This window comes from Sminthopsis crassicaudata, chromosome 1, assembly GCF_048593235.1.
Source record: "Sminthopsis crassicaudata isolate SCR6 chromosome 1, ASM4859323v1, whole genome shotgun sequence".
In the NCBI taxonomy this organism is placed as follows: Eukaryota; Metazoa; Chordata; class Mammalia; order Dasyuromorphia; family Dasyuridae; genus Sminthopsis; species Sminthopsis crassicaudata.
In genome coordinates, this window is record NC_133617.1 from 743,866,029 (window position 1) to 743,891,202 (window position 25,174).

The 25,174-nt window shown below is 48.7% G+C and overlaps 1 protein-coding gene across 1 annotated transcript in view; it reads right to left on the reverse strand.

Moving 5' to 3' along the window:
- Positions 1 to 25,174, reverse strand: part of SCN5A (sodium voltage-gated channel alpha subunit 5) — a 175,765-nt gene that overhangs the window by 109,629 nt on the left and 40,962 nt on the right. The window contains exons 2-4 of the mRNA XM_074284385.1: positions 20,590 to 20,908; positions 16,385 to 16,503; positions 2,378 to 2,467 (exon numbers count right to left, since the gene is read on the reverse strand). Of these exons, the coding sequence (XP_074140486.1) occupies positions 2,378 to 2,467; positions 16,385 to 16,503; positions 20,590 to 20,856 (476 nt within the window). The 5' untranslated portion in view covers positions 20,857 to 20,908. The remainder of the gene's footprint in view (positions 1 to 2,377; positions 2,468 to 16,384; positions 16,504 to 20,589; positions 20,909 to 25,174) is intronic.

Sequence of the window (25,174 nt, forward strand, 5' to 3'; positions counted from 1 at the left end):
CGGGGACGTCCACCGTGGCCACAGCCTCTCCTTCCTGACACCTGTCCCTCCTCTCAGCATAGACCTCGACAGGTATCCTCCCAGACACAGGCCCGGTCTCCTTGGCCCAGCACTGGAGGCCCTCCCGCCATCAGCCTCCAGCTTTCCAGACTGTGGTCTTCACACACTCATTGCAGCCATGCTGGATAAGGAGGCGTCCCCCAGTGTCCCACACGGGCACAGGCCGCCCCACAGCTGGGGTGCGCTTCTCCTGCATCTCTCCCTATGACAATCATTTTCTTCCTTCAGTGCCCTTTGGGGTCCTCCTCTTCCAAGAAGCCTCTGGTTCCCTGCCCCACTTCCCAGCTGAAAATGTTCTCTCTTTCCTTCACTCCCCCTTCCTCCCCTTCTCTTTCTCTTCCTCTTCCTCCCTCTCTCTCTTACCTCCACTCTCTCTTCTCTCCCTCTCTCCCTTCCTCCCTCCCTCCTCTCTCTCTTTCTCTCTCCTTCTCTCTCTCCTCTCCCTCCTCTCTCTTCCTCCCTTTATGCCCCCTCTCTCCTCCCTCCCTTCCTCCTTCTCTCCCCCTCCCCAGATTCCTTATGGAACTTTGTCTAGGCCTCTATATGACCTGCCCGCACTCTACCTTGCATAGAATCATTATTTCCCATTTAGGCTGTAAGCTCCTCAAGGGCAGGGTCTACATTGTATTGTCTTTCTTCTTTCTATTCCCATAGTCTAGAAAGGGTTTTGCACACAACAAGCACATAATAAATGCTCATTGAATCAAGTTCTATGAAGAGTGCAATTGTAACAGGACATGAGAAAGTGACCACGTCTTTCCTTCCCTTTGGTCACTCAGACCTCTTAGATCTGTAAGTTGGCAAGGTCTGAAAGGGTTAATGCGCTTCTTACAAGGAAGTGCTTGGCTCTCTTTCCCCTTTATGACAGGGCGGCTCTTCCAAAGCCAGGACAGTCTTTGAGTGGGATATGAAGGGCTGGACCTTTATCTGGAGTCAGAGAATCTGGGCCCAAATCTGCTTTTACAGCCCATTTCTTATGTGACCTGGAAAGTCGCTTCTCTCTGGGCCTCAGTTTCCCATTCTGTTAAAAGAGGGAATTGGACCCGATGATCTCTGAGACCATTTCCAGCTTCAAATCTCTGCTGCTGCTGCTGTTTTACTCTCTACTATTAGGAATGGGGAATCCAAAATGACGCACAGAAATATTTCCCACTGGAAAGGCATCAACTCAATGATCAGGGAAATCGTGTTATCTTTCAGCTATTGAAGGAAGTTGGGGAGTTGATAACCCCGTAAATAGCTGGTGCTCCAAATAGTGACCAGAGCCTACATGCTCTTGAGTGGGTCCATTAGGGCGAACCTCCCAGAAATATCCATTCTCCAGTGGGTGACAAGAAACTGAATCACTCCCTGCTGGGTGGTGAACTACCCAACGGCTGCTCTACCAGGATTCTGCCTCCTGAACACGAATTTCAGAGGAAGGTCGGACACCTTTCTTTACAGAAAAGTGGCCAGAGGCTCACAGATGGAGAGCTGGAAGTGGCCCAGGGGCACTTAGTCCAGCCTCCTTGTTTTGAAGATAGGGAAACTGAGGCCCAAGGAAATTAAGATCATATAAGTCAGTAAGCTTATATAGTGGACTCAAGTCCACTGATTCTAGAAGATCACATCTTTGACCTTCTCTACTCAGAGCTTCCCCAGAAACTGGGCCACCTTCCTGAAAGCCATTTTATCACTGAAAGCCAACCTCCCTCAAGGAGGCTCTGGATGCTCGTGGAGAAACAGTTTAATTAGGAACTGGTGGGGAAACACAGCCTAGGATATTTTTTAGAAACAAGAGGGGTATATGAGAAGTTGAGAGAAGGGAGATTCAGCATCCTCTCTTTGTCACAGTTGGGCCTGAGGGCAGGGAAATCCTGGGGAGCCATCCAACCTTCTGGGAGGAAAATGGTGGGATACAACAGCATCCTTATAAGGGTGGAGCAAGGGCAATCAGAAAAGGGTCACATTCTACCTTTCAAAGGAGTGAATAAATGATTGAAAAAAGCATTTATCAAGCACCTTCTGTATGCCAGGCACTGTATTAAGACTTATGGGTACAAACATAGATGAGAAAGGCAGTTCCTGTCCCCGGGGAGCTTCCATTCTAAAAACTGGAGACAGGATGCAGAGGTTCAACCATCACCTTTGTCTTTACTGTGACTTTCAGAAAGTGAACCCGTATCTCTGGGCCTCAGTTTACCCCACATTCAGTCATTATAACGGGTCTCTCCAAACTCTGAGGACACCAGGCTCAAGGCAGCAGGAAGAGAAAGGTTAAGAAGGGAGGAAAGAAGGAGGTTCTAGGGGGAGAAAAAAAATGGAAGGAGATACTTACTCAACATACTTGGTCCACGGCGGTGGCTCGTGTTGGGCCATGAACACACAGTTGGTTAAAATGGTGCACATGATAAACATACTGAACAGAGTAGGAGATGGGAGTTAAGGAAAAGCCAGTTATGGGAAACCAATTCCCACCACAACTTCCTCCAAGACCCCTCATCCGCCCCCCTGGATCTTGTCCCACGTTCCTCAGCCCTCTTAGCTCAGCCTTTCCCATTGATTTCTGGGCTATTATCATTCCATGGAAGATTATTGTAAATTAACGATCCGCTGGCATATCAAGCTACAGTAACCAGGAAAAACTGGAACAATAATTACATTACCTGAACAAGCCATCCATCCCCATCTCCATCCCCGAAATCACATTAGTGCAACCCTGGAGTGTTCTTGAAAGCTGCTTGGGGTGCAAGGAGTGGCGCGGCAGGCAGTGGGGGCAAAGGGGCTGGGTGTTTACTTGCCAAGGACACAGTCATTTTTAGCCCCAGTTTGAGGACATGAGGTAGTTTCTGGAATAAAACTTGCTATGGAAGGATAAAGGCAAGGATATTTTGCCTAATTTTGCCATCTTTCCGACTTAGGTTTTTATATAACAATTTCTCTTAACCCCATAAGCCACTGGGGCACCTCCTTTCCCATGCACCCTATATTTAAATAAATAAAACCACATAGAGATAGCTAAGTAGCGCAGTGGATAGAACGCCAGCTCTGAAGTCAAGAGGAGCTGAGTTCAAATCTGGCCTCAGACATATAACACTTCCTACTTATGTGGCCCTGGGCAAGTCACTTAACCCCAATTGCCTCAGAAGAAGAAAAAAGGAAAAAAAAAAGAAGAAGAAAAACACATAAGCAATACCCATAGAGGCAATAAGAATGTTTGAAAGTGAAGGGTATGCCACATTTCCCACCCATAGGTCCCCATTTCTCCATTTTCTTCCATTTTACCAGCAAGGGAGAAGGATGGACAAGTCCTTCCATGAGTCTTTCATGTCCTATTTTCCAAGTGAAGCAGGGTTCTCATTCAAACTTCCAGTGCATCTCTCCTCTCTCTTCCAAGGTACTGCAGGGACCTTTGGGGGACTCTATGAAGGAAGTGCTTATAGCTCCAAGGGCCTCTGATGAACCTATCAATCAGCAAGCATTTATTAAATGCCTACTATGTACCCGGTATCATGTGAGGCACTGTGGACAAAAACGGTTCTCTTGGATTCTTCTATAGGATGTTGCAGAAGCCCTGAACTCCTTCAAAGGGTCACCCAGTGGGACCTGGTGTCTATAGGACCCCCTTTCTCTAGGGACCAGTGGCAGAGAACCTCATACTTTGGAAGAATCCAGAGGTTAGAACAAGCCAGTCCTGGGTTCTAGAATTCTCGGATTTGGCTGAGGATGCTCTGGAGAGCCTCGGGTCAGGGGAGACACTTCAGAATGGGCTGATTGACAAGTAAGGGCCCTTGGCTCCCTGTAACCTAGGAGGGAGGGCAGGGGGAGCTCAGCATCCAGACAAAGGATTCTGTGGCACCCCAAGCTCCCCAGGAAGGCCTTCTCAGTCCCAACGACTCTATTGAGACTTAGGATAGGGGAAGGGAAGGAAGCTCCCAGCCTGCACTTCACAACCCTGGTCTCACAAGAACCCTGAGAGAAAACTGAGGCAGACAGAGGCTAACTGATTTACCTAGGGTCACACAGCTAGTGTCTGAAGCCAGCTTTGAAATCAGGTTCTCCTGCCTCCAGGCCCACCAAAAAACACCGGATTAGCAAACTGCAGCTCTGGATTCAAATTCTGGCTCTTCTACTTACTCCCTGTGGGGTCTGGGACTTGATTTCTTTCTCTGTAAAGTGGGAAGGCTGCAGGCTTATAGTCTGACCTCAGTCCCACAGAGGCTCTGTCTGAAATAATTATTAAAAGCAGATATTTGAAGTCTGATTTAGATGCTAACAGGTTAGGTATGGCATGGATAATTATTCCCATTTTACAGATGAGCAGACTGAGGTCCAGAAAAGATTGACTTATGGCTAGCAAGCGTCACAGGTGAGATTTGTCCCTGCATCCTCCTGAGTATAAACATAGCTTTCTCTCCCACTGCTAGAGGCTCTAATGGGACCAGTCTAGAATGTGGAAGATTCAGTTTAAGTTTTCAAGATTCCCTAATGGGTTAAGAATGCTATTATGGATGTCTTCCTTAGCTTGGAAACAAACACCTTCCCCCACCTAATGGACTTGGGGGATCCTAGTCCTGCATTACTGGCCTAGCTCTGGATGAGTTTGCACCGGAGGGGGGGGGAGGGAGGTCTGACCGCTCATCAGCACGGCAGGCCTCCGAGAAGCGTCCTGCCGGGGCCGCCGAGTCTCTGTGGGGGCCTGCCACGCACAGTCAGGTTAATCCATCCTCCACCAGCCCGCAGAACAAGCTATTCCCAGTGGCCAGCTCTGGAGCCGGTAATTGCACCCCGAGGACCTTTTCCCTCCAAAGCCGGAGCCCCAGCATTTTCCATTACCTGCCCCGGCCCTCTGGCTCCTGCCGCGGGAGAGAGAGGGCTTGGAGGCTGAGGTTCAGAAAGAAAATTAAAAGCAGAGGCCAGGGATTTTTCCCCGTTATTGCTCACCGCTACTCAACCAAATTCCTGGATTAGGGATATTAAATGCCCAACATGGAGAAAATTGATTTCAGGCGGGCGGAACACAGATTACCTTCTTTCCCAGCTCAAGGAATCTATTTTTGAAAAGATTCTGACCGGGTTGGATACACATTCAAAACCAACCCAAGCCTCCAGTAATCTTCACGGGAGCCAAATCCACAGAGAGCTCTGAGGCTCTCCACTCATGCCCCTGCCCCTGGGCCCGGGCTGTTTCAGTCTGCTGTGACCTAACCCAGGTAGATTGAGCATTTGCTTCATCACACCCAGAGGAAGGTGAGGGAGAGCCGCGGGGTGACCCTCTGAGTTGGGCCCACTCCACCTCTGCTCCCAAGGCCCAGCTTCATTGACCTCCCTGCAAGAAAGGGAGTCTGGCCCTTCAGCCCCAAACATTGGCCCCGAAGACCGGGATTTTAAAGTATCTCATTATGGCTAAAACCAGGGAAGATCTGTGTTCTAGTCCTGGCGCTGCTATTTGCAAGTCGCCATCAGCCTGAGGGTCCCCATCACACTGCGCCTTAGTAAAGTGGGCCCTGCTAGCTGCATCCTGGGAAAATGGTCCCAGATGCAAGGCCCATACGCTTTTAAAATGTGTCATGAGTTTATTTTGTTCAGTATTTCCCAATTCAGTGTCTGTCACCGGCTCTAGAGAAATCTTTCAGACTCTTAAGATATAGGAGGGGTGAAGATCTGTACTGGTGGAGGGAATTGCCTCACCTGGGAATTCTCTATGCTAACAGTTACAGACCATCTCCATAAAATGGCCACTAAAGTGCTTCTGATGGTGAGCATGAGGGTGAGCCTGGCAACAGGACCCGGGAGGGTTATTCCAGGGGACCCATGCTCTGCCGGGGCTGAGCAAGCTGGACACAAACAATCTAGGCCCAGGGATGAGCCAGGGGTCTGCCATTTGTGAACATGTTTTCTAGCTAAGTCAGAGAGGAACCGGGAGGCATTTTCTAAATCTTTTCTTCCTTTTATTTCTCTGCCTACCTTCTTTCTCTCCCTCACTACCTTCTTCCTCCCTCCCTCCTTCTCTTTTTCTCTTTCTTTCTTCCCTCTCTCCCTCCATTCCTTCCTTCCCTCTTTCCTTCCCTTCCCTTCCTTCCTTCCTTCCTTCCTTCCTTCCTTCCTTCCTTCCTTCCTTCCTTCCATCCTTCCCTCCTTCCTTATCTCTGCCTTTCTTTCCTTCCTTCCTTCCATTCACTATAACTACTTATAAAGGCTCTCTACTAACATACAGAAGGCTCTCCTCTGCCTTGGTACACCATACTCTAGAAGTGGACAAAGAGCCTCCAAAGTGGCCTACTCCACCTTTTCTTTTTACAAATGGGAAAACTGAGGCTCAGAGAAGCTCATAAGTGCATACACCTAGAGGCAGAAGGGACTTCAGAGACTATCTCATACAATTTTCTAATTCTGTAAATGGAGAAACTGGAACTCAGGGAGATCAAATATTTCTCTCCAGGCCACATGGCCAGCAACTGTCAGAGGCGTGGTTTGAACCCAGGTCCTTTGACTGTAAGTCTTCAATGCAAGTTAGCTGACTAGAGGGATTTCTGCCCTGCTGAACTCACAAATCTGCTGCTAAAGCGCCACATGAAAAGGAATTTTCTAAGTGATAAAAGTCCGTGCAGGCCCAGAGTACCCTGGACGTCCACAGGACTTGGCTCTCTATAAAACATATGTCTATAAGTTGTACCGAGTATTTGCTTCTGCATCTATAGACATCTTTGATTGAAGGCATGAGTTATTCCCTCCACTGGTCCAGGTTGCAACCCCTCCCTACCTCTCTGCCCCAGGGAGTTCTTGTCTATGTATGGCCATTACTTTACCTTGTTTACCTCAGCTATCTCATTTGTAAAATGGGCCAGCAGTGCAAATAGCAAATCACTCCAGTATCTCTGCCAAGAAAACCCCCAAAGAGTCATGAAGGCCATGACTGAAGAACAGCAACAAGAAAATGAATGTTCTCACTGTCCTCCCCTCCCCTGTAGAAGGTAGTCTTTGTATGCCCAGCATGTAGTATCCCTAGTGCTTGGCACACAGTCGGTGCTTAATAAATGCTCGCTAAGTTGAGAGGACTGTTGAACTTTGATTTCACCAGTCTCTTGCTCCAAGCTCGGAGCTTCCAGGTCACCTCCCTTTGGGGCCAAGCTGGCCCAGCCTTCTGTAAGCCCAGGACAAGGGCGGCCTGGGCAGGGACAGTTAGCCGGGGCGGGAAGGCCCGATCCCAGATCCCTGGTCTAGGCTGGCCCTGGTGCTCCCCACCCCCCACGTCCTCGAGCCAGGGCTCCTGCTGACAGAAAACGAACACGAGCTGAGAGAGACACTCCTGGCTGTATCACACTGATAGGCGGCCGTTTCTCTGGGCCTATGTTCCCATGACTGAGGCTCTGGGCCCCACACTGGGGGAGATAAGGGCCCTCTGGAGCAGCGGCAAGGTCCTGGCAGCTCCTCCAGCATCAGCTCCCGCTGCCTGGAGGGGGGGCTGGGAGGACAAGGGGGAGATGGCCAAGATCGACACCCCGGACGTGTCCCCAACGGCCCCGCTGGCCCCGGGCCAGCTCCCGGCCCAGCTGATGCCCTCATATGGTGTTGGGCAGGGGATCCTGGCCCAGGAGGGGCTGCCCCCTCTGCCCGCCCCCGCTTCCCAGGGTTCCTGATAGGGACAGTGTTGCTGCTACTCTGCCTGGCTGCCTTGGTGGGCCGGCTGCCTGTCCTCAGGTGCTCCCCAACAAAACGGCCTGCCCCCTTCTCTTGTGGGATTTGTGGCCTCCCACATGTGCTCTCTGTCCTCAGTCTCTCCTCCGGGCCCTCCTGGCCACCACTGTCTGTTCTCCTCATGTGGAGCTCCAATCCCATCCCCCTAGCTCAGAAAGCTTCCGGGGCTCCCCTCTGTGGCTCAGTGCCAAAGGATGATGGACTCAGAAAAAAACGGAGATCAGATCCTGCCTGAGAAACTTACTAGCTATGTGACTCAGGGTATCACTTAATTCTGCCTTTTCCCTCATCTATAAAATGGGGGCAATCATAGCCCCTGTCTCCCAGGTGGTGACTTCTGCTTCAGGCCCCATTTCTGCCTCTGACCACCTGTCTGTCCCCTGGAGACAATGGGCCTCCCTGCCGTTCAGACAGACATCCTGTCCCTCCGCTAGCCCCCAGCACTCATGATGCCTCACTGCCTTCATTTAAAGGGGGAGGCACAGAAGGGTGGGGAATTAGAGGAAGGGGCGCTGGTGTTAGAGCCGGAGAACCTGGGCTCAGCCTCCTCCTACCCAGATCACTTTGCCAGCTCACTGAATCTTCTCGGGCCTTGGTTTCCCCATCTGTAAAAGGGGGAGGGTCAGGGAGTCAGCTTAATGAGCCTATTCTTTTTTTTTTTTCTCGTGTAGCTGTTGGATTCACCCACACTTACATCTTAGCTTCCCCAATTAGACTCTGAAGTCCCGCACCTTCTCCAGACCCCGCGTGCTCATGGCAGGGGACCGAGAAGCACCCGCCGTGGATGTCCACCATTAATGGATGGACCTGAGAGCCAGAATGCCCTTACTGAGCTTGGCTCATTGACTTGGCCCCCATGAGCAGAGCTCAGGCTAAAGACTGGTGAGAAAACACCTAATCTGCGTGTGTGTGTGTGTGTGTGTGTGTGTGTGTGTGTGTGTGTGTGTGTGCATGTGTGTGTGCACGTGCATGTGTGTATGTGTGTGTGTGTATACTTCTACACACATATCCACACATATTTGTATATATCACATACGTGGTTTTTGTAGGTAATTTGTGCTAATTCTCCAAAACTGTGGCCTTATTAAGCAGATCTCCCCCTTCTGGGCCGGTACATGCCCCGTTCTGGCCTGTGCTCTTCCCTAAGTTCATCCCGAGGGGCCAAGGGCCAGGGGCCCTCCTTGACCTTCCCAGGATGCCTGTCGAGTCCAGTCCGTGTATCAGCCTTCACTTCTTCCCTGAACCAGCTCCTCTTCCGTTGAACCTGACAGTTCTCTGCTGACCTCTCTTACGCCAGCCTTTCCTCATTCTGTGAATGGGCCGGGCGGCCACCTACTCCCGTCCGCCATTGGTCCCTGCACTGCCCTTGGGCTGACCCTGAATTTCTGAGCAGAGACTGTGCTATAGCAGACAAAGAAGAGTTATTGCCCTGAATGGCCAGTCCCCTCTTCAATGACATTAGTCGCCCTACTGGGCAGGACGGGGGGCTTTTAAAACTGGATGAGAATCAAGAGGGGCAACCTCTTTCACCACTTTCTCTAAAGACAGAATGGGGGGAGCACTGGCTTTGGAGTCACAGGTGCTGGGTTCAAATCCCAGCTCTTTTATTTCCTGCCTGTGGCATGTTCAGCAAGGTTGTACACTTTTGTTTGTGTGAGCGCGGAGGGCAGAGCTGTCTTTGGCTCTTTTTGTATACCTAGCACTTCGTCCAGTGCCCGGAACATAGTAGGCACTTAATAAATGTTTACTGACTGAAGTTTGTGAACTGACAAGCTGGACGGTGCCCACAAGCGCCAAGTCTAGGATTCTAGGATCCTTTCTTCCAGGCTCAGATCTGGGTTCTCTGATGGGAACAGAGCCCCCAACAATTGCCTCTTAAGGAAGGGAAGAGCTGCTACTTACACATTTAACCACAGCATCTACCATGGCTAAGCAGCCCTTCATCTAATCTCTCTTAGCCCAGCTAGTCTCATTTAACATCTGAGAAAAGGGGGAAGTGACCTGGCCAAAGTCCGTCGGAGAAGCTGACCTGGGCCCGGGTCCCCATTGCCGACCCACTCTCTGTGAGCCCAGACGCCTCCTGACAAGGACATGACGCTAGTGGACATGGAACCTTCCTCCACCTAGGATCCCGAGGTTTTGTGGGTCCTCCCGCTGTCTCATCTCCTCCCCCCACCCCCCAAGGAGACAGCTCTGAAATCCTCCAAGAAGTAAACAGGAAAATGGGAGGCGAGTCATGGAGCCTGCATTTTACACTCCATTTCCAGCAATGTGCTGACTGGAAAGCAGGCAAGCCCGGCTCGGTAATTGTTCGCTAATTGCTGCACACAGACATGTTTTCTCTCCCTAATTACCTCACGAGCACCTTGAGAATGGGGCTCCTGTTCTTTGTCCCTCTTCATCCTCCTCTCCCTCCTCCCTTGGCCAACTGTACCCCTTAGACCTTGGGCAGCTGGGAAGGGCAGAGCCTGGCATGTGAGGGGGCCCAAACCTCCCAGAAGTTAATCTGGGGTCTGAGTTCCAGGGGCTGCCAGGACCGCCCTTAGTGGAGGGGTTACTCCAGGCTGGCAAGGTTTTCCTCTGGGGGGGCTCATCCTTGAAAGTCGTTAGGGCCATGGTTCTGAAGACATGGCTCACGGGCAACAATAGGGCCTTCAGTGGGTGAGTGGCTAGACCTGGCCTGTTGGGCCCCCCTTCCACAAGCCTTCCCTCCAGCAGCTGTGGCTCAGCTGGTGCCATGAGTCTCCAGAACCCTTCCTGGGGGCTCCCTGGGGGTGGGGGGACCACCAGGGCGATCTGCAGGCCCAGAATTCTGGACTCCTCCCATCTCTGCCTGCCTTCCTTAACCTCGGAGGGCCCCGGCAGGTGCTCAGCAGGAATCCTGGGGCAGCTACAGCCTGAAGCTGCGCTCCCGAGGGGGCTCTGTATACTCTCAGCAGCCCTGGGTTGGTTAGAAACGTGGATGAGAGAGCTCTCAGGAGCTCTGGGTAACGGGGAGAAGGATGGCTTAGCGTGAGGCTGCTCCCCTGGAGGCAGCTTGGGGAGGAATGGGAACCAGGCAGCTCCCCTTGTTACAGAGCAACGAGCCTCCTCCTCCTCCTCCTCATCTGTGAAGTGGAGATAGCCTGCCTTCACGGCCTGGCTTCCCGGCCTTGCTTCCCGGCCTTGTGGGGAGACTCACATAAAATGGCAAATGGCTGGAGAGAGCCTGGGAGCCTTTCAATGCTCAGTGAACATCAGCTGCGATTATTATTAGCCGTGACTCAATTCCAGGCTGACATTCCCTTCCAGTAGAGAAACCCCCACCTGTGGATCTTCCCTATAACTTCCCTGACAATAACACCATGAGCCCTGAAAAGTGATGGATAATAACACTACAAGCCCTGAAAAGTCATGGATAATAACACCACGAGCTCTGAGAGGTAGTAAAAGGTGAAAGGGACCTTAGACTAGAGTCCTTTACAAAAAGGGAAATCAAGGCATAGAAAAGTTAAACAAACTGCTTAAGGTCACAAGGTTCTCTGACTCAAAACCCAGGGCCTTTTCTATGATACTGTGTCATTTCTCAGAGAATGCTGGACCAAAGTCCATAATCAACCAGCCTATCAGTCAACAAGTTCTTATCAAGTGCTACCTGTGTGCTGGGGATACAAGAATGAAATAGTCCCAGTTCTCAACAGTCTATCAAGGAAGACAACATGCATACACATGCATATACCAGATAGAAATAAAATAAGTAATGAAGACCAGGATTCAAATCCCACTCCCAGCATTTTCTAGCTTTGCAAAGGTCAGTGTTCTCATCTGTAAAATGGGGATAACAATTTCTGTAGCACTTACCACATCAAGAGACATCAGAGTAGCAAAAGATCTGGTCCCGGAATCAGGAAGAGTAGAGTTTGAATTCTCTCTTAGCCGCTTCTTAACTGTGTGACTCTAAGAAAGTCGCTTAAACTCTATATCCCAAACACATTTCAAAAACTAGAAAAGCTAAGGAGGTTCCAACTCCAACAGGAAGGAATAAGGCCTGAGCATTTATTAAGTACCACAATACACTGTGCCACGAGCTTCACAAATAGCACCTCGTGTTTTCCTCATACTGGGGAGGTAGAAGCTATGTTTACCCCCATGTTATAAGTAAAAGTGAGATTCATAGAAGTGAAATAATTTGCCTGGCTAGTATCTACAGCTGGATTTGGATTCGGGGCTTCTCAACTCCAGGCCCAGCCCAGGGTTCTAGCTATAGCATCACCCAGTTGCCTGTCATCAGTACTGTGTCTTTACTGAGATTTCCCTATGTAGATAACATCACAGGTCTGATAAAAAGAAATAATCTATCTCAGAGCATTGTTGTGGGGTATAGTCAGCACTTAATACAGTGTCTGACATACAGCAGGCGCTTAATAATTGCTTACTGATAGTCTGATTTATTGACCAGGCACTAATAGGCAAATGAAACATTTTGCAGCTTTCAAAAGTTTACTAAACACCAACTATCACTAGGATCTCCAAGGAAGTTCTCCATCACTGCCCTTGGAAGGATTAAGAGGTTGCTGGATTTCTTTTAATCCAGAGAGTAACCAGGACAGGTGAATCGGGCTTTGTCCCAGGGCACTGAAACTGAGAAGGCACAAAGGGAACCAGACAAAGGTTCTTTGGCTTGCTGGTTGTTCAATTCACCTCTCCTGGCCTCGGCCCCCTTCACAGCTTCTGATATCCCTCTCAATCTGGGATCCTTTGATATATTCAATCCTGCCTCTGATGGCCTGTGTGACCTGTCTGTAAATGGGAAGGGGGAAGCTGGATTGGAGGACCTCTAAGGAGTCTCTGATGCTCTGGTCCAGGCCCTCCTTTAATACAAGGAAAGACTCAAAGGGAGAGACCAGAGCTGGTTGATAACACCCATCTATGGAACCATTAGACAAATTAATTCCCTTTCCATTCAACTGAATTCGTCTTAATTACTGCGGGTGTGGTTTTCTCCTCATGAACTGCTGATTCAGTTCCAGGGCCCATTTCAAGCTGAATGTCCTGGGAACCTTAATCCATGTGTCTAGGAACTTGGGTCCCAATAATGGTCAAGAAAGACATCCAAAGCTTCCTAGTTGTTGGAAGACAGGAAGGCAAGAAAGGAGGCAGAGCTGGAACTGGCAGGGAGCTCCCGGAGTCCACTCCCTCGATTTACAAATGAGGAAACTGAGACCTAGACAGCTGAGAGAACCAGGATCTGAAGCCAGATCCTTTGGCCCAAATGCTTTCTTTCTTCTCTGCTACATCATCTCCTTGGCGTGGCCCAACTCAAGGCCAAAGGCTAAATTTTACATTTTGAGTCGATTTTGGCCAAGGCCAAAGCCCGGGGAGGCTGGAGTTCCTCCGAGGGCTGCTGGTGCCCACCCCTGGACACATCCTATCCTCAGTACCCGGAAGGACTGGAGAAGCCCTGGGAAACAGAGGAAGGGCCGGCCATGGAGTCTGAAGATAATTCCTGGAACGCAATGAATATTCAACTGATCTGTCAATATTGGTAGAGGCTGTGGGAGAACACTGGCTAATTACTTCAATAAGGGAGACTTCTCTGCAGCTGTTTAACCAGAGCCTGGTCTCTGTTGGAAACAGAAGGGCGGGCGAGCTCCCTGGGGCTCTCTAGAGTTCAGCAGGACTGGTCCCCTGGAGACTCGGCAGGGGCACGATGAGTGAGTAAGGGGCCTTTCTAGAGCTCTTCAAGAGGCAGGGAGGATGAGGGCCGGCTTCACAAAGAACTGGGCTCAATGCTACTACTTCACTGGCCCAATGGCCTGGGCTCAAAGTCAGTCAGCTCCACCACAGTCCTTTCATGGAGGGAGTGACATGTCTAAGGTCACCTGGTTAGCGACAGGGAGGGGACTTGACCCAAGTCCTGACTCCCAAACCAGGCCTCTCTCTCCCTTGAACCCTGCTGGCTTTAGTAAGTCAATTCCCCGCTCTGAGCCTCTTGGAGGGGCTGGACCAGATCATCTTAAAGGTCCCTTCCAGTTCTATAACCCGGCAGCTTTCAATCTCTCTTCTTGCTTTATACATCCTGGGCAAAGCCATCAAGCCTCTCCGACCCCAAGGGAACTGTCCCCTAACTATAAATTACAGCCGAGTTCCTGATCTGCCTCGGTGAATGAGTAAGGGAGTATTCACTCCAGGAGTTCCCTACACAAGGAAATCACAGATCTGGACAAAAAAATAAGAATTAAAAAATTTAGAGCCAGCTAAGGTTTTGAAAGTGCTTCTGAGAGGCAGCAGCAGTGACCAGTGAGCGCTTCCACTGCACCATCTCCCTGCCAAGTGGGGGGTTTGCTGGGTGCGAGCAGGGAATAATCGCGATGATGAATCATGAGAAGAATTGCCATTTCTCTGGTACATCCATCTTAAACTAGGTACATTTTCGCAAACGCTTTCCGGCCTACTGCTGCCTAAGTGGCACATGGGGAGGGTCAGGGTGCTCAGGGAGCTCAGTGGTGCTACCAGGCCCTGAACCAGACTTTGGTCTGGGAGTGGCTGCTCAACCCTGGGAATGGCCTGGCCACGCTGGAGCTCCCTCTCCTGCTCTGATTACTATTTCCCCCAACAGGAGCACAAGAAGCTGGGCCTGGTTCTCATCCTCAGAGGAGAAATCTCACACACACACACACACACACACACACACACACACACACGCACACACACACACACACACACACACAGGCTGGGAGGGAGGCAGGAGCTCCCCAGAGAGGGCAAAGTGGCCCAGCGTTCTCACCAGGCTGATCAGCCAGCACTGGAGGCCAGAGGTGAAAGCCTCACTATGTCTGCCATCCCCCTCCCAGGGAGGTGAGATTGGGTTACAAGTAAGCCCAAGGGCAGTCTGACAGAGAATAGAAGTCACACAAAAGGCTAGCTCCAGGGAGGGATGGGAGAGGGGGAGAGGGCAGCCCCCTGCTTTGTCTCACTGACAGGCCTGCCTAGTAGGGGCTGATTGGATGAATGTTGAACAGCCTCCAGTCCTCTGTGGCACCAGCTGGTGGAATGACCTCCTTCTCCCCCTCCAGCTGTCTCTCTGACTCACTGCCTTGCCACCAGCCACCCTGGGCACTCCCCAACACCCTGGGCCTTGCCCCCTGACAAAGGACAGGGATCCTTTGGCTCTGTGAATGGAGGGGATGGGCAAGATGAGGATGGGGTAACCGGGCATCAAGTGCCCATGTTTGGAAAACTACCTTAAGAATGGGGGGAGGGGGAGAAAAAAGATTGCTAGCTCCAGCAGTTAGGGAGTGCTAATTTGTGCCTGTTGGAAGCATGGGGAACCTCTGGGTCAGGCACACAAAGAAGGTAGAATGGAATCAAAACCAGAACAGGCTCCCCACAAGCCACCTAGTTTTCCTGGATCTGTTTTCCTGGACCTCAGTTTTCCCATCTGTAAGGGGAAGGATTTGGGACTCCATAGTTGCTCAAGTTTCCTCCAAATTTAAATCTAAGCTCCTCTAACCAGGGAAAACCGCCTCCATGTTGATATTCCATAACCCTTTTTTTTCATTGCTGCACAACCCATATAACCTCCCAGCTTTGACCAAGATTTTCTTGAAGATCTCTTGGGAGAAGGAACCTGTGGCTAGACACTCATTCCACACTGAGAATGAGAGTGGAATTTAGTTGTCAGGAAGTTTTTCTTTCAAATCCCAAGATTTCTTGGCAGTTCTCACCTATTGAAGTGAGGTTTGGCCAAGTAGAAGGCTAATTCTTTCCCATGACAGACCCTCAAAATACTTCAACACAGTTCTCCTGCCCCACTTAGTTTTCACTGCTTCAAGCTAACATTAACACTTCTTTGAGCCAATACTAGCATGATCTGATCACCAGGCCCTTACAACTTTAATAACCTTCCTTTGAACACAGGATTATTAAGGTCCTTCCTAAAAGGAAGCATACAGAAGTGAGTGTAGTACTCAGGTGTATGTCATCTGGCAAGGGCAGAGTCTAGCAGGCCTAGATTGTTAACTTTTTTCTGGATGCTGAATTACACCACCTTCCCATCCACCGATAAACCCACATTAATTTCACACAAACAGTTATTCAGCTATTCCTCCCCAATCCTGTATTTTACAATTGATTATTTGGACCTACGCGGTGGACTTTACATTTTTATCCCTATTATATTTTATGTTATTATTAGCCTCCTATGAGCCATCATGACATAGTGGAAAGAGGGATGGCTTTGGAGTCAGGAAGTTCTAAGTTCAAATTCTGCCTCTGACACATTCTAGCCACATGGCCACTGGCAAGGCACTTAACTGTTCATTGTTCTAGGCAACTGTCTAAGACAACCTGAATTATTCAAGTTGCTGATTTAAGTAAGTAGAGGAAGTTTTCACACCAAGTATTTTCTTTGCTGATGAAACCACAGGTTTAGGCCACATATCTCCCTTGGGTTAACTCTATATGAGTTTGGGAGAGCTCTTAGGGAGGTGGGGGGGCTAGCCCCCATTCAGATAACCAGAAACACGCAGGTGGCCCCTGGCTTTCCGGACGTTCTCTCATTGCAGCCCTCAGCCCCCTCCTTACCAAGCACCAACATGTGCAGAGCCCCACCATCCTGCCTCATTTCCAGATGAGTTTCCCCCTCCAAAGGCACTGAAAAGGATATGAATGAACCAAAATTTTTACTGCTGCTCTCCGGATGGGGTGGAAGGGGCTGAGGATGTACAAGGCATTTGTGGCACTAAATCGGAAGATGGTTTTCCCTTTGTTCAGTACGATGAAGGTCTGTGGATAAAGAGAGAAACATGGAAAAGAATAGGTTACAAAGCAATCGGTTACCCTTGGATCCCACTTTTAGAGCTGAGAAAAGTGGGAGCCCCCTGCCACAGCAGAGGCTCAGGCAGGGCCCTGAGGGAGCCTCAGTAAAAGGCTGGAGGAGCTGATGGAGAAGTAATGGAAGGTATGATGGGGGAGGCAAGAGAACAGAAAGGACTGCCCTTCTGGATGATCCCTGAGCTCCAAGAGTTACAGCTCAAGAAAACTGATCCACAGAGCCCATCTAATCCATCTCATTTATTTTTACAGAGGAGGAAACTGAGGCCCAGGGATGATCAATGATCTTCTTCAGGCCACACAAGTAAGGTACTTTAGAGACATGGTTCTAAACCATAAGTCTCTACTTCTCAAGTCAGTGCTTTTTCTAATGTACCACATTGCCTCTCCCTTCCTGAACAGCCAAATCCAGTCCCAAGGCACTGCCTCAAAGCTGGGGCTGAGCTTGTGGTATCTTCCAAACTGGGGGCCGCTATGGACCTCCGGCCCTCATTTTCTCTCTCCCCATTTGACTCTGCCTAGCTGAGTAGGGATAAATGAGAAGGAAGATACAGAAGACCCAGAGGGAGAAATGACAGCCCCAGAGCACCAACTAGCTCTAATCTGGAATTTGTCCAAAACCAGAGAGGGTCCCCAGCTCCCCAGGCAATGCAAATCAAACACAAATGACATGCAACTTTTAGACAAAGATGCTCGGACCCCTAGGCCCATCAGCTCACCCCCTAGGCTGCTGTGAAGACTACACCAAATGATGGACAAATGAGTAAAGGCCGAGGGGTCTTGGATGGGCCAGTCTCATCTCTCTTTAAGGAAGGCTTAAGAAATTTCTCTCTTGGTTTTCTTCAGGTCACTCTCTCCCCCCTTTCCCCACACTCTGCCAGGTGGAGGCCAGAAGTGTGTCTGAGACTCATGGCAGCCCTGGGGATACTACCCACTGTGATGATCTTGGAATCAGGAATCCTACTCTGACAATGACTGGCTGTGTGATTCTGGGAAAGTCACTTAATCACTGTCTGCCTCAGTTTCCTTATCTGTAAAAAAGGGGCTGGACTAGATCAGAGATATAAAATAGTCTCAGGGTGCATAGAGTCCTGAAGGCTCCCAAGTGCAGACCAAAGAAATAATAAACTGGAAATATGAATGAGAAATATGTAATGAAATTAAAAAAAAAATAAAATAAATCATAGATAATCTCAATAAGCCAGCACATAGCCCATGTGGATCCTTCTGAGTGCTTTAGGATGGTCTCTCTTTTATCCTCAATTCTATTTGAGGACTGGGAGATCTCTTAAGTACCCTCCATCTCTAATGTCTGATCTTTCTGCCCATGAATAATGTCAGAGCATGCCTTAGAATTTTCCATAACTTCTTTCTTACTAGATAGTACAGTGCATAGAGTGGATGGAAGCAAGAATTTAAAAACCAGCCTCAGACATTTGCTAGCTACGTGACCTTGGAAAAGTCACTCACCTCTGCCTACCTCAGTTTCCCCATCTGAAAAACTAGCGACCCCTCCCTCCCAGGGTTGTTATGATGATCAAGTGAGATAATATTTGTAAAGTGCTTAGCACAGTGCCTGGCGCACAGTAGGTACTTGGCAAATGCTTGTTCTCTTTTCCCCATAATCTGGGCTGACTCTGACCCTAAGCTTGATCTCAATCAATCCCATCCATGCTATGAACCAAAGGTCTCCAGACCAGCTTTTCACCCAGTTCCTTTACTCTGAATTACTGCTATTTCCCAGGATGATCTTTTGGAACCTTCCTCCGATGCCCACAGAAAGGCCCATGATCCCCCGCTTCCACAGCTCAGACATTCATGGCAGAGGGAGAGTCAGCATGGAGTGGTCTGTAAGCACACACCACTATGGACACACTCATGCTCGCACACACCACTATGGACACACTCATGCTCACACACACACACACACACACACACACACACACACACACAGACACCCCCCCCACATACACACATGTACATTCATACCCACACACATACACAACATATATATTTATATATCACATACACAGATACACACATGCACACACATTCACCCCCCCATAAATATATACTCACATACATACACACAACTCACCTATACACTACACATACATACCATACACACATTCATATCCCCCACACTATATATTCACACACATAGCACACAAACACATATACACATTCTCACACACACACAACACACACACACACAAATACACACACACATATATATATATTCACTCCCCAAACCATACATATCATGTATACACACTCATACACATACATTTATACAAATGTATACACAACATACACTCACACACCACATATACAATACACACACACACACACACATACACACACACTCATTCCAGGTCAGTTCCCACCAGAAAAATCAATAACATGTACTTGGTGTTAGATTGAACTGAGTTCAAATCCTCCTCTGTTAATATATCTGTGTGATATAATAAATGTGTGACCTTGAGTAAGTCCCATTGCTCTCAGTTTCCTCATCTGTAAAATGAGGGGAGTGTTGGACTAGATGGCTGTTGAAGTCCCTGGGAGCTCTGACTTGGATCTTAAGACCCAGAGTCCCTTAACCTCCTCCATTTCCTCTTATATAGAATAAATGGGGGGGGAGGGGCATTTGGATTAGCTAATCTTGAGGTCCTTTCCATTTCTAGGTCTATCTGCCTCACTGTTGACCTCCAGGGCCCAGCCCTTCTTGGGAACAGGCCTGCTACCCATGCAAATCTCATTTCCTCCTGCAGGGAGATGGCCGGATGCCGGGCCAGGCCACAGGGCAGAGCCAGTCTGAGGGGGGAGCAAGCTGCCCACACTCCCCACTGGGACACAGGGCCCCAAATGCAGGAAGAGCCTCAGGGAGCACTGCAGCCAGCTTCCAGGATAGGCTCGGGAGGCCCCACATGCAGGTGAGCCAGGGACAGCAGGGAATGCTGCTCAGGACCCTTTGGTTCGAAGGAGCCCAGGAGGAGGAGCAGCTAAGGAGGCTGAAGCTAAGGGGTTGGCAGTAGAATCAAGACGGTCCTAGGGATCAATACTCAGCCAAAGAGCAAGCAGATTCCCCCTCCTCCCCAGAATGGCGCTATCCCAGAGCCATGTGATAGATTTGACCTGGGCTGGCCCCAAACCATTGGGCCGCTAAGGTCAGAGCACCAGCAGCCCCTCCGGCCAACCCAGGGAGCACAGAGTTGCTTCTTGGCTTCCCCTCAGGTCTCCATGCCGATGAAAGGGTACCGTGTCTCCAGACTATCCCCGTGTCCCACAGCATCCCAAGGGGCCAGTTTCACTGCCACCTCCTGCTATCTCCATCATTCTATGGTTAGCTGAGGGCAGCAGGAAAACTGGTGAGTGCATTGAGTGCGCAGAGCCAGTCTGCTGAGGGAACCATAGTGAAGTCAAGGGGCGAGTAAAGGGGGACCATGGGGCAAGCGAAGGGGTGCTGATAGCCGGAGAGCAGGGAGAAAGCCATGGGCTAGGGAGGTGGGAAGTCACAAATTCAAATCCCATCAAAAATGAAGAATGGAAAGAAAACAAAGGGGAGGAATCTTAAAGGCCTTTCCATGGGCTAGACCTCATTTTATAGAAGACTTTCTTACTGAAAGTCACAGCGACAGAACGGAGGCTTTGGGGCTACAGACCCAGCCTGCTTTGCTCTGCTGCCTTCCCAGTCACAGGGTTCCCTTCTTATTCAGGGATTCTCTGGGTCTCCAGAAGGGAGAACCTGCCCAGGATTAGAGTCACTCTGCGCCCTGTATAAGTTAAGATGATGGATGGATGTTTTGAAATTTCCCATGTTTAATAACAATTTAATAACAATTCCCAGTTTAATAACAAACTGTCAGCCTCACTTTGTGTCACCTTTCACCCGGGAACCTGGAAGTGATGACTAGAACAGAAATCACTCAGGGACCCAATCCTGCCAGCTCACCGACGGAACCCCACACCTACACCCCTCCTGAGGATTGGAAGCATTCCCCATCCAGGGCGTTCATGGGCTCCCGGGCCTCAGTTAACCTTTTGGGTGCTGTAGAAGGGGTCCAAGTCCTCCAGGGGCTCCCCAATGAGGTCCCGAGGTGGATTGCCATAGAGGTCGGGCAGCTTCTTGGATGCCTGCAGGTCCAGCTGGGGCCGCGGCTTCTCCTCCTCGATTGAGGTGTCTCGGCTCTCCTGAGTGACACTCCGGGCCTGCTTCTCTGCGATCTGCTTCTCAATGGCTGCCAGAGATTCTCGAGTGAACCGGCGGAAGCTGTTGGCGCCCCGAGGTAACAAGAAGTTTGCCATCTTTTCATCCTGCTTTCTAGGTGCAGGCCCCCAGTTCCCCTGGTAGGAGCAGCTGGAAAAGACAAACAGTCACACAATAAGCATCGGTTAACACAGACTCACTGCATCCCGACACTGGGAAAAGGCATGGGAGCTGGACCTGGGCTGGCACTGCTAGGCAGGGAACTCCCGGCTAGGGAAGCTCCTTCGGGGCATTAGGCCGGTGCCTCGTCTATAACCTGAAGGGTCCCTGTGGGAACATTTGGGCAGATGCACAATCTAATATGTGTCAGCAATCTGAGGGATAGGGACAAAGACTGCCCACTTTACAGGGGCAGCTGGGTAGCTCAGTGGATAGAACACCAGTCTTGAATCAAGAAGACCTGAGTTCAAATCCAGCCCCACACACTTACTGGCTGTGTGCCCAGGCAAGTCACTTAACTATGTTTACCTTGGTTTCCTATACCATAATATGGAGATAATAACAGCACTCACCCTTGGAGTTGTGAGGCTCAAATGAGATATTTGGTTTTTAAAACCTTTTTAAAAATAATATTTAATAATAGCACTTTCTTCTGGGGATCACATGAAATAATATTTTATTTTATTTTGGATAAAGCTTTTTTATTTTCAAAATACATGCAAAGATTGTTTTCAGCATTCACCTTTGAAAAAACCTTGTGTTCCAAATGTCTCATCCCTCCTTTCTTCTTCCCCTCCCTCAGATAATAACTAATCCAGAATATATTAAACATGTGCAAATCTTCTATACATATTCACACAATTATCACACTGCACAAAAAAATCAGGTCAAAAAGTAAAAAAAAAAAAATGAAGAAAAACAAGTAAGCAACAACAAAAATGGTGAAAATACAGTGTTGTAATCCACACAGTTCCCCTAGTCTCTCCTCCCCCCCCCCCCACGTGCAGATGGCTCTCTCCATCAGAAGTCTATGGAACTGGCCTGAATCACTTCATCAAATGAGATATTTGTAAAGCACTTACACCATGCTTGGCATATAGTAGGTACCATACAAATGCTTCTTCCCTAACTTTCTTTCTGGGGTAGGAAAGAACTGAGTTTAAATCTTGCCTCACATGTTTGCTAGCAATGTAGGCCATCAAATCTCTGTCTGCCTCAGTTTCTTTAATTGTAAAACTAGGATAATAATAGCACTTCTATTGCAGGGCTGCTGTGAAGGTCAAAGATAATATTTGTAACCATGCTTTCCACAGGATCTGACCCTATATAAATGATATTCTTTTCCCCTCCATGAGATCAAAGATCATTTAGCCCATGCCCTCATTTTCCAATTAAGTGAAGAGAACTGCCCAGAGTCACGGAAGAAATAAGTAGCAGAGTCAGAATTTGAACCCAGGGCCTCTGATTCCAAATCCATAATCCCACACTGCCTCCAGTAATTTAGCACTCCTCTAGCTTTCTATCTTTAGGCTCTCCTTTACAGATCTCTTCAAATTACTTTCCTTAACATCCTTTTTATTCTAGGCCAACATGTCTGATTATTGTTTCTGTATACTACATTCCCATAGTCCTGCCTTTGCCTAGGCAGTTCCTCTAAGCTTAACACTGTTGCCTCTAGACAGTCTTCCTACAGTGTTACTTTCTCTTTTGAAATGATACTTTGTATCACTGCTTTTAGGTATCAGTCCTTCTGAGCACATTTCAGGGGCCTTCCCCCTTGTTACTATTATTTCTTTCTTAAAATGATACTTTGTATCACTGCTACTTCTAGACATCAATCCATTGTTACTATTATTGCTTTCTTAATATGATACTTTGTATCACTGCTACTTTAAGGCATCAGCCCTTCTGAGCACAGTTGGGGCCTTCCCCCATTTTACTATTATTTCTTTCTTAAAATGATACTTTGTATCACTGCTACTTCTAGGCATTAGATCTTCTGAGCATAGTTCATTAGTTACTATTATTTCCTTCTTAAAATGATACTTTATATAACTCTATATATACTTTGTATTTATTTCTCTTCCCATGCTATGTCCTCCAGTAAAAAGGAAGCTTCTCAAGGGCAGGAAATGCTTTATTTTTAAGCCTTTGTATCCTAAGTGACTAGTCCAGCATACTGTACTCTGGTGAACTGACCCAAAGAATTTTGGAAGGGACAGACTACTTAGAAGCTAATGAAGGGAAAAGAGCTTTGAAAAGTCTCCAGCCCCATCCAACAGACACTGGGCAGCCCATTTACTAAGCCTCTGGAGGCCCACACGGGCATTTTTAGAAAGACTTGCCTGGGAAGAGAGCACGGATCTGCCCCGAGGTTGGCTACAAATAATACCCTTGACTTGGCTGCAGTCAGGAAGAGCTCCCATTCTCTCTGAGATTAAAATTCTCACAGAGTTTTCCCCAGAAAGCCCCTATCCCTGAGATCCCCCTAATTCTCAGATAGCAGTATGGCCCAGAGTGGTGCACTGTGGGTATCGGGAGGCTGCCTAACCTTTCTCCAGGAATCTGATCTATAAACTACGAAGAAAGTTAGATTGTATAATCTCAAACCCCCCTCCCAACTCTAAAGCTGTGTGACCTTGACCAAGCTACTTGTAGTTGTATGGATTGCTCATCTGCAAAATGAGAAAGTTGAACTATATAAACTCATCAGTTCCTTCCAAATACAGTTGTAGAATCCAGCGCCCTCAGGTTTGTCTCTACTACAATGAACTCTGAACACAAGCAGCTGCCCCAGTCAGAGCACCAAAGGATGGGAATAGATGAGTTTCATTTTCTTTTATCTCTTTTCTGTCTCAGGCTGTCAGTCAATAAGTATTTACTATGTGTAAAGCACCGGAGATACAAAGAAAGGAGAGTCCCTGCTCTCAAGGACTTCACAGTTTAATGGGGGCGACAACATATAAACATCTTCAAACAAACTATACACAGGATGGATGAGAGGTAATCAGCAGAGGGAAGGCACTAAAATTAGGAGGGCTTGGGGGAGACTGCCTGTAAAAGATGAGACTTGAAGGAAGCAAAGTTGAAGAGGAGAACATTTCAGACTGGGGGGCAGCCAGGAAATATCCCCAGAGCCAAGAGATGGGGTGACGTGTGCAAAAGACAGTGAGGAGTAGTAAAGAGTGTGAAAGGGGAAGGCGTAAGAGAGCTAGGAAGCTAGGAAAAGGCCAGCTATGAAGAGCTTTCAAGACCAAACAGAGGATCTTACATTTGATCCAGGAATAAGTAGTTACTGAAGTTTATGGAGGGAAGAAGGGCGAGAAGGTAGTCTAGAACCTGTACTTTAGGAAAATCATTGAGTGGAGGCTAGACTAGAGAAAGGAGAGGCAGAAGTCAGGCAGACCCACCAACAGCTATTGCAAATGTGAGGGCATGAGGGTCTCAACCAGAGTGATGGCAGCATCCGAAGAAAGATGGGACCACATTCAAGAGATGTTGCAAAGATTGAACCTACAGGCTAAGGTAACAGATTGGTTATGGGGTGTAAGAGAGATTGAAGCATTGAAGGTAACACCCAGTTTGGGAGCCTGGGAGTCTGGGAGGATTGTAGTGCTCTTTATAGTATTAGGAAAGTTAGGATGGGGGGCATTTTGGGGAAGAGAGAGAGAATGATTTCTGGATGTGTAAAGTTGGAGATGTCTCTGGGATATCCAGCCGCAGACATCCACAGGCAGTTTGTGGTACAAGCCTAGAGCTCCTGAGAGAGGTCAGGGTTGGATATTCCCAAAGAGGAGGCTCTGCAGCTTCTGGGTCAAATTAGGAAGAATGTTGGAGTTTGACTCCCAAAGTCCTCCTCCAAGTCCTGTCTCTTCCATTACCTAACTTAGGGAAGGTCCTTAAGCTTTCTGGGCCTCTGTTTATTCATCTGTAAAACAATCATAATAATATCCAATCTGCAGATATGTGGTAAGGATGGGAACACATCATCTATTACAGAAACACCGAACTGGAAAGAACCTCGGGGGCCGTGGAGTCTGACTCAGACAAACAAGCATCTTCTCTACAATATGCTCAACAAGTTCATCCAGGCGTGGCTTGAGGACACAGAATTACAGGGGACTCACTACTTCCCCAAGGAGTCCATTTTGAGGCACTTCTCATTGCTAGGAAGTATTTCCTAAACTCCCCTCTCCCCCCAAAAAAGGTCCAGTCATCGATCTTAGTGCTGGGATCTGGGGCCAAATAGTACAGAGCTTTCACATATGCCCTTCAACACTTGAAAGTTATACCCCAAATCTCCTCTTCCCTACACACTCTTATTTCTTTAAACTGATCTTCATAGAGCGCAATCTTGAGGTCCCTGACCATCCTGTTTGTCTTCTCCAGTAGAGGGTGGTGCTGGAGAGAAGCCTA